The 12,700-nt window shown below is 53.6% G+C and overlaps 2 protein-coding genes and 2 long non-coding RNA genes across 8 annotated transcripts in view; 3 read left to right on the top strand and 1 right to left on the bottom strand.

Annotated features, from left to right (window-relative positions):
- GDPD5 (glycerophosphodiester phosphodiesterase domain containing 5) overlaps positions 1 to 6,162 on the top strand; it is a 101,485-nt gene extending 95,323 nt beyond the window's left edge. For 4 of the 5 annotated variants that reach the window (XM_064728292.1, XM_064728260.1, XM_064728282.1 and 1 more), the window contains 3 exons: positions 2,219 to 2,331; positions 3,617 to 3,718; positions 3,981 to 6,162. In XM_064728292.1, coding sequence (XP_064584362.1) covers positions 2,219 to 2,331; positions 3,617 to 3,718; positions 3,981 to 3,985 — 220 coding nt within the window. In that variant the 3' untranslated portion in view covers positions 3,986 to 6,162. The remainder of the gene's footprint in view (positions 1 to 2,218; positions 2,332 to 3,616; positions 3,719 to 3,980) is intronic. The other variant, XR_010442294.1, reaches the window with a different exon arrangement.
- Positions 6,163 to 6,874: 712 nt separating this feature from the next.
- On the top strand, positions 6,875 to 7,726 carry LOC135455244 (putative mitochondrial transporter UCP3; the record flags this gene model as incomplete). The annotated part of the gene is made up of 2 exons (XM_064728306.1): positions 6,875 to 7,140; positions 7,271 to 7,726. Coding segments are annotated over 2 exons (372 nt in total), but the record flags the coding sequence as incomplete, so codon positions are not given.
- A 1,245-nt stretch (positions 7,727 to 8,971) lies between these two features.
- On the top strand, positions 8,972 to 12,255 carry LOC135455253 (uncharacterized). The gene is made up of 3 exons (XR_010442297.1): positions 8,972 to 9,104; positions 9,837 to 9,916; positions 12,174 to 12,255. It is a non-coding gene; the product is annotated as an uncharacterized LOC135455253 (long non-coding RNA).
- LOC135455250 (uncharacterized) lies at positions 11,987 to 12,700 on the bottom strand. Its single transcript, XR_010442295.1, has 2 exons — positions 12,586 to 12,700; positions 11,987 to 12,477 (listed from the first exon to the last, which is right to left on the bottom strand). It is a non-coding gene; the product is annotated as an uncharacterized LOC135455250 (long non-coding RNA).

Raw genomic sequence — 12,700 nt, 5'->3', positions numbered from 1 at the left:
GGCTGGGCTGAGCCCTCCTGTGGGTGCAGGGAGCTCGGGTGCTCTCCCCTTGCCCATGGATGAGGAGAGGCAGGCTTTAGGCAGGAGCAGGCACACCAGGGGGACTCTGCAGATGGCTTGGCTCTGTGCTTGCTCCATCTTACCACCTCAGTGCCAATCAACCCCATTTTTCCTCTCCCACCCCCTTTCCATGGCATTGAGCATCCCCCCTCCGCAGCCCCCGGGGTCTGGCCGTGGCCCTAACCCAGTGTATGCTGTCTCTGTGTTGTTGTCCCAGTATTTTTTAGTCTGTTCCCACCCCGTGTCCGTCTGGTCTGCTCTGACGCCAGCCTCCCAGAACAGGACCTTCCTGCTGTCTCTGGCCTTTTTGCACGCTGCTGTCCCAAACCTGGGCCACCACAACAGAGTCCAAGGGGGTAGGAGAGGTGCTCTTTTCTATTCAACCAGCTTTCTGGAGACCCCGAGGCTTCTGAGCACAGCACAGTTTTACATGGTGTTGGTTGGAGTTGCATCCTGGTTAAATGTGCTGGTGGCCCTTCTGAGGGGATATTTCAGAGAGATGGGGTGACCCTTTCCTGGCTCACCCCTGTGAGAGGAGCCATCATCTCTCCCTGTGTGTGTTTTACCCTCCTGGCTCTGCCCACAGCCACCACGGGAGGTGGAGAGCACAGAGCAGTGCCTGCTCCTCTGGGCAGCAGGAGAAAAGCCCTTGGTCCCTGCACGTGTTTGGGGCTGGGCTCTCTGTGCCTCAGAGGGATCCCTGTCCTCCCTGGGATAGCTGGGGTCTGGGGCAAGGGGTCACTTTTGGCCACACAGTGACTTGATGCTGAAAATCCTGGTGTGGTGGGCAAAGAGAATACTTGCACCAATGTGTTTTCATCCTGATTTAGAGTTTGAGGAGGATCTTGTACTGTGAGATCTTGCAACCACATTAGTGGGATCTAAGGCAAAAAATGCAGGGGATACTAAGGCAAAAAATATGTTCTTCCAGGTCAGAGTGGTTCAGTTTAGATGATGATGATAGAAGAAAAAAAAAATATATTTGTTTTATACTTCAATGTTTTTGCCTCCTTGTGCTTCCTCTGCATTGCTTCTGTCCATGGGTCTGTGAGTTGTGTCGTGTTGCCATCCCACCCCTTCCTTTCTGTGTGGCCTCCATCTGTACCCTGCTCAAAGCCTGATTCAGGTCACCCAGTGTCAGGCACTGGGACTTGGGAAGGGGGTGGAAACCCTACAAAACTGACACCAGCTACATTTACCTGGGAAATAAATTGCAGAACCTCTTTTGTGGGTGTTGATTTGTCAGGTTGATGCTGTAGACCCAGGCTGGAGATGTGTGGGCTCCTGTGGCTGGCTAGGGGGTTAGAAATTGAAGAGGAGGTGATTGTGTTGTCACCTTCTCTTGTGTGGGGAGCCACTAGATGGTGCCAGCAGATCAGAAACCTCATAAGCCACCCTAAATCCCTGCTGTTTCTTCATCAGATAGTTTCAGGACATCCCTGGCTCTGGCAGGGAGAGTGGGGTTTGCTGATGGCTCGGTGGGGTGTGGGCTGTGAAAGCCTGGCCTAAACATCCCCTTGTGGTGGGATCTTGGGAACAGCTGCCTTGGCTGAGCCCACCAGGCTGTGTTTCCCCTGTTCCAGCAGCCCACCTGCCCCTCCTCATGGGGGTCTGCCCCAGGGCTGCTCTCAGTGTCCCCAAGTGCCACATGCACGTGGCTGCTAAATCCCTCCAAAGTGGGCACTCCACCACTGCCCTGGGCTGGAGAGCCCTTTTGGGGCAGGAATATTTCCTGTACCAAATCTAAACCTCCCCTGTCACAATCTGAGCCCATTTCCTTGCTGTGCCTCAGGTTGGCAACTTTAAATTGTCTCTGAGCTCTCTTCTCCCACAAGCCTGACCACAGTGAGGAAAAATTTGTGGTTTCTTTACTTGGCTGGTTCTCTTGTTCTGTTCCCTCTAAAAGTTTAAGCACCTCTGTCTCCTTTGCACAATTGGAGAGGGCTGTGAGACAGCTACTTGTGGAAATAGTTCATGGATTTGTGAATCCGTGGGTCTCATTCCCAGGTGGAATTAGGGTGCTTAGAGATGCCTGAGGTCACTCATCTCTGATCATGCTCCTCCACGCGGGGTTGTGCAAGGGAGCAGAGGGTCCCTGGCACTGAGGGCGCTCCTGTTGGTGCAGAGCAGTCCCTGAGATGCTGCTCCTGCCTTGCAGGTGGCGCCTGGGCAGCATCAGGACCTACAACCCCGAGCAGATCATGCTCAGCGCCGCCGTGCGCCGCTCCAGCCAGGACGTCAAGATCATGAAGGAGAAGCTGATCTTCTCAGGTAGGGATGGGGCTGCTGGTGCCTCCCCCAGCTCTCAGCCCACTGAGGGAGGAGCTGCTGTGATTCAGGGGTTTTTCCTGCTGTGGGTCAGGGGACTGGGCTGACCTTGGGATATGGGCATGGCTCATGGGGGTTGGAATGGGATGATCCCTAAGGTCCTGTGCAGCCCAAACTGCTCTGTGATTCTGAGGCCCATCCCAGCAGTGCCAAGCTCAGAAATCCTGCATTTAGCTTCCCAGGTTATCCCATCTCACACTGTCCCACATCTTCTCCACTCACCATCGTCAGAGGCCAAAAAACGCACTAATAATGGCACATGTGACCACAGACATGGTGATGAGGTTGGGGTAGACCTGGAATTCAGGGGCATTCCTGATATCCTCATGCTCCTCCCAGAGTTCATTTCTGTTGGAACACATTGGCAATGTGTCCATCACACTCCACCTCTAAGAAAGATAGCAAAACTGTGGGCAAAGATGGAAATGTTTAGCTTTCAAAGGTTAAATGTGGTGCATGAAGCTGGAAAGCTCACCTTTGAAGGAATGTGAATATAATCCCCCCACCCCCTGAGCTTTGTTATGGGTTTTCTTCTGTTGTATTTAGGGTCTGGAGATGCCCAGCAGGGATCAGGGTTTAGTGCTCTGGGCACAGACAGAGCAAAAAGGCAACATTGCTTGCTGTGTGAAATGCCAGCCAGAGGGGCTGAAAATCAGCTATAAATCCAGGGAACCCAGACAGGGAAAGCAGCTTGGCACAGCACAATTAAGCTTCCCTAACATGTCCTAGACATAAAATCCCTTAGAGGTGGGGGGTGCAGAATGAAGTTTTGTGCCTCTGAAACAATTCTATTGCTGCTTGCTTAGGGTGGATGTGAAACATTAGAACCATTAAAACATTGGTGGGTGCAGGTTTTTCCCAGTGAAAGCAGTGACTGGAGGAGCCAGACCTTTTCCAGGGTGGGCAGGGATCAGGTTCAGGTACTTTGTACCACTCTCCCACAGGTGACTTGCCCAGCCTGTGACAATGACATCAGGTGTAGGGGGATAGGGATGGCAGGGGACATCCAGCTCTGTTTTGGTGGTGGCTGGGTTTTGAAAGGCTGAAATGTAGAGCTGAGCTCCAAACTGGAGGCAGAGCATGTTCAGAACTGGCTGTAAATGAGAGCAGGTTCCTAATTCCCTGTAGGATCAGAGGGATGCCACGTGCTGGCATTGCTCAGCACCTCAGTTCCCCATCCAGGGGGAGGCTCCTGGGATGACCTCCCTGCTTTCTGTGCCCTTCCCAGAGATCAACAACGGCGTGGAGAGCACGGATGAGCTGTCCTTCTGCTCCGAGAACGGCTTTGCCAACGAGCTGGTGACACCCACGGACACCAAGCTGCGCATCACTGTGAAGACTCGGGTGCGATAGTGAGGCGGACTCCACCAATGGTCTGTTTTGAAGGCTGCAACGTAGAGCTACTCCAACTGAGGTCAGGCATTCACTGAGGACAGTCCAATCCTGAGGATCTGTCCACTCACCTGAGCACTCGCCATCCGAGGGCTCTGGTATATGACCTGCCACGTTCGGGCTCTCCATCACCTGAGAGCTACTGTCCATCTCTGAGAGGCTTGCCAACACTGGGACTCCCACGAACAAGCTGCGCATCAACTGAGGCTCTGCCATCACTGAGGGCTCTGCCACCGAGGGCTCTGCCATCACTGAGGCTCTGCCATCACTGAGGCTCTGCCATCACTGAGGCTCTGCCACCGAGGGCTCTGCCATCACTGAGGCTCTGCCATCACTGAGGCTCTGCCACGCTCCCGCAGCGAGAGCCGTGCTCTCCTGCCTCCCTCCCTGGGATGGGAAGCTCTGAGGAACTGCTGCTCGGGCAGAAACCCCGCTCCCACTCCCCACCACTGGCTGCTCCACCTCCCTGGTTGTGAGGCTGGGGGGCTTGTTTTTGTAAATATGTAGAAAATCTGGAAGTTTTTTTTGTCTTTTTTTTTTTTTTTGAGTGTAATTTTTCCAGGGCATGAGTGGAAATACTGTGTTCATTAAATCCTCAACCTTATGGCTGAAGTTCTTGGATCTTGATGTGAGAGCCTGAGTCCCCTTGGGGGGTTTTGGGAACAACACATTGGACCTGTGTCCCATTTCTCTCCCTTTCCCTAATCCAGTCCTTCCCCCGGTGCAGCGACTGTGTAGCTGAATGTTGTGGTGTTCTTGTGAAGTGTTGATTTTGTTATGGTTTCTTTTGTTTTGTTTTTCCCCCGTTCCCCTCCTCCAGGGCAATGAAATTGCAGCTCTGATGCAGCAGGAGGCTGCTGGGAGAAGAGAAGCTTGCCTGGGAGAGGAATCCTCGCTGCTCTTCCCTGCTGAGGTTCAGAGCCAGGGAAGGGCTTGCACTGGCTCTGTCACTTGGGCACCTGCTCCTGGTGGCACCGCCTTCCCCAAAGCCTGGCTGCTCCGTGGGGAATGGCCTTCTTGGAACGTCCTGCCAGAGTTTTGAAGGCAAATCCTGAGCATTGGCTGGAGATTGGTCTCTGCTGGCAGCAGTTCTGGATCTCTATTTTTTCCCCTTTTTTTCTCTCTTCTCCCCAGCTGGGCTCTGCTGGGATCTGGCTGAAGTGCCTGCCACTCCAAGTGGCATTTGCAGTCACTCCTTGCTTCCCTTCTGGAAGAGGAGCTGCTGCTGCACTGGGAGCTTCCCGAGGAGATGCCCCTGGGTGAAGAAGTTGTAAATAGTCTGGAAGGCGAAGCAGCCCTGGGATATAATTTATTCCTGCAAGGAGACCTTTGCTCCTTGCTGTAAAAGCAGGATCTTTAAAGCTGCACACTCGTGTCCTCCAAAGGAGGAATGGTCTTGCAGCAGATGCTGTTGGGATCTCAAGGCAGAGGCTCCCATCAGCAAATTTCCAATGCAAAAGGCTTTAACCCAAACTCTTAGACCAGAGGTTAAAAGTAAATAAATAAAATAAAAAAAAAAAGGTAAAAACTGAAAAAAAAAATAGGAGAATGCAGTCTGGGGAATGCTGATATACATCACATTCCACACCCAAAGCCACGAGAGAAACAGCCCTGAGCAGTTTCTTCTTGTTTTGGAGCTGCTCTGTCCTTTTAAGCTGAAGTCCTGTGGCATTTTGAAACCCTGAAGTTTGGGCTTAGTGTCTGAGAGTTGGGGGCAAAAGTGGCCAACCTCACTATGTGGAAAAAAACCTTCTTTGATTATGACAATGTGAATTTTGATGCTCTAAAAAGCACCACCCAAAATCGATTGCATCTACCCCTGGTTTTTATGAGTGTAAGTGGAACAAGCCCCTCCTCTTACCTTCCCCAAATACTGTCCTTCTCCATGGTACTCTCCAGTCCCTGAAATGCAGCGTGTCTTGCTATGCAGAACTGCAAGATTTGGTGGATTTGAAGGTATTTTGAGAACGAAGTTGCTTCTCCCTTTGATGTGGTGCTGTTCTGAACCATTCCTGGTGGATTGTCATTGCCAAGTGAGAGATGTTGTTCAACCTCAGCATCTGTTGGTGATCACCTGCATGTTCTGTTTCTATCCTTGGAGATGACTTGATTGAAAGGTTAAGTGCTTAAGAGCTTGGAAGTGATAAAAGCAAACCAACAAAGAGTTGTTTTCACAATTAACTTTCTTTTTTTTTTTTTTTTTAAACAAGACCCAAATTTCATGCATAATGCACTGACTGTTACTGTCCTGGATATTTGCTACCTTTTTTTTGGAAAAAAAGCAGAGGAAGATACTTTCTGAATGAAACTAGAGCTAGATCAAAATAAACTCTGCATTGCTCTGTGAAATAAACTGTCAGTATTCCCCTGCCAGTCTGTCCTTGTTTTGTGTTATGGCACTGCACAGAGGCTCCCACTGCCCAACCCAGAGAGTTCTCCCATGATTTTCTGTCATGCTCAGCAGCTCATTTTAACCCCAGAGGTTTAAAATCCCCTGGGAGCAGTTGGAATCAAGAGCAAATCACACAAAAAACAGGCTGGGAGAGAATATGAAACCTTCCAGAGATTTACTTTTCCTAGTGCTTTTTTAATTTAACGCAGGACCCCTCTCTTCCCCCTAGACCCCATATTTTTAACTCGGGGGTTTTTTTCTCAAAAAGAATTCCCTGCCTAGGCTGGGAAAAAAAACCCTCCAAATTATTTAGGGGATTTGGGATGGGTTCAGTTGGTCAGTAGGAGCAAAAACTTGGCAAGAAATTCCTTATCTCTTGGGTTCAGCGAGAGGCTCAACGTGAACACGAGTGAAAATACATTCAAAAATAACAATAAAACAAATAAAAATAAAAGCAATAATAATATAAACAACAATAATATAAAATAAATTTTAAAACAAAAATAATTTTAGCTATTGAAGCCCCAGTGGCGCTGCAGTTCCGCCGGCGGCCACCGGAGGGCGCTTCTCTGCACCGCCGCGCTGTGTCCGCCAGGCGGCGCCCGCGGGGCTTGGCGGGTCCCGGGGCTCCTCCCGTTCCCAGCCGCGATCCCGGTCCCGATATCCCGGTTCTGATGCCGGTCCCGGTTCTGATCCCGATGACAGGTGAGCACGGCACAGGGAGGGCACACGGCCGGGCGCCATCCCTGTCCCTGCAGCGTCCAAGCCCGGCCCTGCCCACCCTCACACAACGTCCCGTGCCGCTTCGTGGCCGCCTTCGGCGCCGGGTTCTGTGCCACGGTGGTGGCGTCGCCGGTGGACGTGGTGAAGACGCGGTGCATGAACGGCAGCCCCGGGCAGTACCGCAATGCCCTGAGCTGCCTGCCGGCCCTGCTCATGCAGGACGGCCCCGCCGGCCTCTACAAGGGGTGAGTTCAGCTCCTGCGGACCGGTCGCGGCACAGAGCCCCAAACACCCCGACCCGCGGGCAGGATTTGGGGGATCCCCGCTCTGGGGATGTCCCCGCACGTCCCCTGAGCCCCGCTTGTGCCGGCACAGCTTCGTCCCGTCCTTGCTGCGGCTGGGCTCCTGGAACGTGGTGATGTTCGTGTCCTACGAGCGGCTGCAGCGCCTGATGGTGCTGGCACGGCCGGCGCTGGCCTGAGCCCCCGGCGCCCCGGGCCGCCCGGCGAGGCTCACATCGATTACATTCATCGCATCCATTCTATTCATTGCCGGAGCGCCGGGGAGCAGCGGAGCCACGGGCCCGGGGAGGGACGCGAGAGACGCGAGGAGGAGGAGGATGCTGGAGGAGGAGAAGCGCGGGAGAACAGAGGCTTTCAGAGAAGAGTTTTAAGGGACGGAGGAAAAAATGTTTGTTGGCTTTGCAGCCGGGAAGAGCAGCGCTTCCCGAGGGCGGGGGTGTGGGCAGGCGGGACCAAGCTGAGGGCCAGGGAATTCCCGTTGTTCCTCACTGGCGCTTCCAATAAATCGCCCCTATGGGGCCTGATCACAGCGTGGCTCAGGGTTTCTTTGCCTTTTTGGGGTGTTCAGGGTCATTGTCCAGCTCTACGTGTGACACTAGCCCAGCACATTCTCTGTCACTGCCGGGGCACTGAACAACTTCCCACTGATCTCTGATTATTCGGGTCATTGTCACAATCACCAACAGCAGCTCCACCTTCTGCCCTGCCGAGGCAGCAGATCCTTGACCCACGGCAATCTCTCTAAAGGCTCAAATGGTCCCTTTATGGGACAGTGAAGATGTGTATCCTGAGCAGGAGAGGACACAGAATTCCCTTTCCCTGTTTCCCAAGCATAAAGCTGGGAATTGCTCTCTCCCCATGGGTAACTGGCAGGAACAAGGTTCCCTCTGCTGTCACTCCATCTTCAGCACCCTCATTTGTCACAGACACTCAGCTCTGTTTCAGGGACTCCCGTCAGACACCTGATGGCTGTGATCAGAAGCAATTCCCCAGGCGGTTTTAGCCCCGGGAGCAGCAGGAATGGCCAAGGACAGCTGCTGTCCCGGGACAAGGCGGCCGGGCTGCGGTTCCGTGCCCAGCCCCGTGCCCGCCCTGCAGAACGCGGGGTCGCTCTCTCCGCCCCGTCCCTGTGCCGGGATCGGGACAATGCCCTGGCTCGGGCAGGGCACGGCGCCCTCGGGTGCGGCCGGAGGGGACAGGGGCGCGCAGGGGCCGCCCGGGCGGGGCGGCACCCACAGGGCCGCGTGTGCTGCGGCGCCGCTGCCGGAGCCGCTGCTGAGCGGGACGGGTCTGTGCCGGCACTCGCGGCTCGCTGCGATCGCGCTCCGTGGAGCGAAACCCGCGCCGCGCTCCGGCTGCGCTGGGATGGGACGGGCTCCGCTCTCGGCAGGCAGCGGGACGGGGGTCCCTGTGCCACCCACGGGCCCCACAGAGAAGCTGCTCCTGTGGCCGAGGAACAGCGGGGAAACTGAACAGTCCTGAGGGAAACCGACGGAAAAACAACTTTGGTTTGGGTTTGGACTTGACATTTTCCCCTGGCCCCCACCTGATCCGGGTGTTTTGCCTTAGGGAACAGGAGACAGAAGGGGGAATGGGGAAACAGATAATTTGTTACCCCAAAAGGGACGAGCTTATTTCTGTTAATTCCCGAAACACCTGGAATGATTTGGGTCTCGGAAACACCTGGGAGCCTCCCTGTGAATGCTGGGTGGGGCCGAGGTTATAAAAGGAGGAAAGGATGGAGGCAGGGGGGGTTCGGGGGGGAGAGGAGCAGCGCTGCCTTGGGGATTTGCATCTGGAAGCGGCCACCAGTTTCCTGCTGGGAATCCTGGAAAGAGAACTCGGTGAGAAATGCGAATGCTGCAGCTGGAGCGCTGAGAGGGGAGAGTCTGCAGGGAATGTGTCTGGTGAGTCTCCTCATGCCCCATATCTGATGCTGGGCTGGCACCGGGGCACCTCATTCCCATTTAAACTCTCTGGAAAATGCACTTAAATTACAAATTTGGACTGCAAAAGGCACGTGGGAAGCTTTGGGTCCATAAGGGAACGCTCTGGGATTGTGCAGCCTCTGACCTGCACAAATAACTCCTGCTCCCACAGAAACCTGCTGGCTCTAGGGCAGGAGTGGCAGCAAAGCGGCAGCTCCAGTGCCACCCCAATAAGTGACTGTCCTTGGGGCTCTCGGGGCCGGGAGGGAATGCTGTCCCTGCCCCTGGGGGAAAGCAGGAGCAGGATCAGCGCTGCAGCTGGGTCTGTTCCTGCTCTCTGTCTCCAGGGTGCCCTGGAGGGCTCTGGCTCGGGATAATCTGTGTGTGAGAGCTTCCTGTGCCTGTGCCCAACCCCTCTGGGGACAGAACGTGCCCCAAAGCTCCATTAACCCTTTCCCTTTCTGTGTGTGAGAGCTTCCCGTGCCTGTGCCCAACCCCTCTGGGGACAGAACGTGCCCAAAAGCTCCATTAACCCTTTCCCTGTGTGTGAGAGCTTCCCGTGCCTGTGCCCAACCCCTCTGGGGACAGAATGTGCCCAAAAGCTCCATTAACCCTTTCTGTGTGTGTGAGAGCTTCCCGTGCCTGTGCCCAACCCCTCTGGGGACAGAATGTGCCCCAAAGCTCCATTAACCCTTTCCCTTCTGCTGGCAGGGCAGCGTGTGAGCCCAGGCCATCCTCCCTGGAGCAGGGACAGCCGAGGATGAGCCGCAGGGATTCAGCCATCAGAGCAGGTGAGGATGGATCTCTTTGTGCTTGGCAATTGCTTTGCTGGTTTAATGTCACACTGCAGTGCCCTCCAGCCCCTGTGCCCTGCAGCAGCACCCACAGCCCCTGGGCTGGGCAGGGAACAGCTCTGGGATGGAAATGGATGTGCAGGAAATTTCCAGAGTTTGACAGAAGGCTCACATAGTGTGGATCTGTATGGAAATTCTGAGATAAGAAATGCTGACTTAGAAATGCCATGGAACAGGACAGGCATTGCTGAGAGAGAACTGGAGCTAGAAACAAGTTTTAAAGGATGGTTTGTAAATAAGACTGGATACCTTAGAGAAATAGAACTATGAAAGATGCATTGTAATGAGATTCACAAGGGGTAATTTTAGATGATTGGCTTTAAGGCACTTACAGCATGGTGTGACAAAAGCTGATAGGCCAAGAAACACTTACAGTGTATTGGAATTAGGAAATAGCTGACTGCTGATTGTGATGGGTGAATTATAACATCTGTATTGTCTCACCCTTCACATGAGACTGAACATGGAATCCAAGTTTTTAAAATGCCTCTCAGCTGCCCCATGTCTGGGTCAGAAAAGAGCATAATCTGATAAACTGGAGCTTTGTGTGAGGAAGATTTATCAGATTCCTTCCAACCTTCTCTGGGGTTTTTGTGCCAAAGGGGCTCTGACCCCAGAGCCACACAGGGTGTCTGTGCCTGCATCCATGTCAGTGCCATTTGCCAAGTGTGACAGGACAGCAGAAACACCCTGGGGTTGTTGGGCCAGAGATGGAACATGGAGGTGTCTGTGCCAGCAGGGTGTGAGTGCTGCCAGCCTGGGCTGTGGTGCCTCTGTCCCTCAGCAGCCAGGGCAGGGAGGGAAGTGCAGGTGAGGCAATTTTGGCTGTTTCAGGCTGCTTGGTGCAGGCCTGGCAGCACTGGCAGAACAGCTTTCCTCCTCCTTTCTGTCCATCCCTGAGCAGAACATTGAGGTGATGCTGCACTGAGCCCTCTCGTTTGTGGGTGTTGTTTGGTTGGTTTGTTTGGGGTTTTTCTGTTTTTAATGTATTTCTAAGTGGTGCAGTGAGGAGCAAGGTGCTGGTTACATGATTTCTGACTGACACATCACAGGAATGGGCACAGGTGAGTGCAGGTGCTTCCTGGCACAGCCAGTGTGCCATCCTGAGTGAGGGTTTCCAGCCCCAGCTGCCCGTGCACAGCTCCTCACTGCTCAGGCACTGTGAGCAGCTCCCTCCTTTCCTGGGCACATCCCTGCAGTGGGAGCAGAGTCCCCTGACCCTGCAGGAATTCCCTGCTCCTCTGGAGAGGGGTGAGGCCAAAGCTTGGGGGCAAAGGACAACAGCCAAACCAGGGCCATTGTGGCCCTGATGCATCCAGGACAGCGTGTTTGCCTTGTTCCCAGCACTGGTGAATCTAAACAAGATTTATTTTTGACAAGATTGCCTGTTCTTCACTTCTCCAGCTCTCCCCCACACCTGGCTCTGCAGCTGTAGCTCACCCTGCCCTGGCTGTGGCTGATAAAATATCATTTTTGTAGCAGCAATCCATTCTTTTAAAGAGCACAGAGTGTACAGTGCAGCAGAGACTTTGGGAAATCCATCCAAATAAGGGACTCTGCCTTCCTGCTGTTCCTGTAGCTCTCCTTCCTGCTTTCCCCTGGGCTGGCAGGATGGGCAGGGCCCATATTTATCATATGAAAGTGCTGTTACTGAATTTGTCCAGTTGTGATTGCAGACACTCATTTTCTGACAGAAAGCATTTTCCCTTTGCCTTTGCCCTGCTGTTCCCAGGTGCTGCCCAGGCTGTCTCTCTGTGCTCCCAGAGGAAGGGCAGCCCCTGCCTGGCCTGCCCAGCCCAGCTGGATGGGACAGGGCTGTGTGGCCTGGCAGGGCAGGGACAGCTGGCTGTGCTCTGGAGTGCCTTGGAACCTTCCCCTGGCAGCGTTGGAGGGGTTTCTCTCTGGGATTGCTTGTGAGGCACCATCCCTTTGTACAGAGCCCAGTGCTGAAGGACTGACAAGGGAGATAAAAATGGTTCTGTTAAATGAGGCAAAGAATGCAGTAAGAAAAATGAGCTTCCTTTTAATGTCTGAAATGGTTGGGAATAGAAATGCTGGGAAAGGGCACTGTTATGTTGAATTGGTGTCACCTCTCATGGATAAAACCCCACAGTGAGCCAGCAGAGCACAAGTGTGAAAGCTGGATCCTTTGACTTCCACAGTGCAATAATTTTCTTTTCCTCCTCTCTTTCAGGCCAGGAAGAATCCCCAAACTCCTCCCAGCGTTGCCCAAACCTTTGGTGTTTGAGCAGCCCCAGCCCAGCCGTGCCCTGCTGTGGGTGAGTCAGAGGCACCCAGGGCTCCTCCTGCCCTCTCTGCTGCCCTCACTGCCTGGGGCTGCCACTGCTGCCAGCCCAGCCGGGGCTGCTCACAGGGCAGGGTGAGGGAAGGGACAGGCCCTGACTCCGTGGGGCACAGGGCTCGTTTGTTATTTTATTGTATCTATGGCATTAAACTATGCTAAAAGAATAGAAGAAAGGATCTCATCAGCAGGCCAGCTAAGAGTAGAAAAAGAAGGAATGAATACCAAAGGCTTGTGGCTGGGACAGAGAGTGTGAGCCAGCTGAGTGTGATTGGCCATTAATTACAAACAGCCACAGACCTACCTGCTTTATCTATTATTTTTCTGTTCATGCCTGTGTGTTGTATTTTTCCATCAATCCAAGCTTCTTCCCAGGCTGCAGATCAAATCTTTGGGTGTCTCTGGAAGTTTCTGGTTTT

This window comes from Zonotrichia leucophrys, chromosome 1, assembly GCF_028769735.1.
Source record: "Zonotrichia leucophrys gambelii isolate GWCS_2022_RI chromosome 1, RI_Zleu_2.0, whole genome shotgun sequence".
Classification (NCBI taxonomy): Eukaryota; Metazoa; Chordata; class Aves; order Passeriformes; family Passerellidae; genus Zonotrichia; species Zonotrichia leucophrys.
This window is presented reverse-complemented; position numbering and strand designations above follow the sequence as displayed.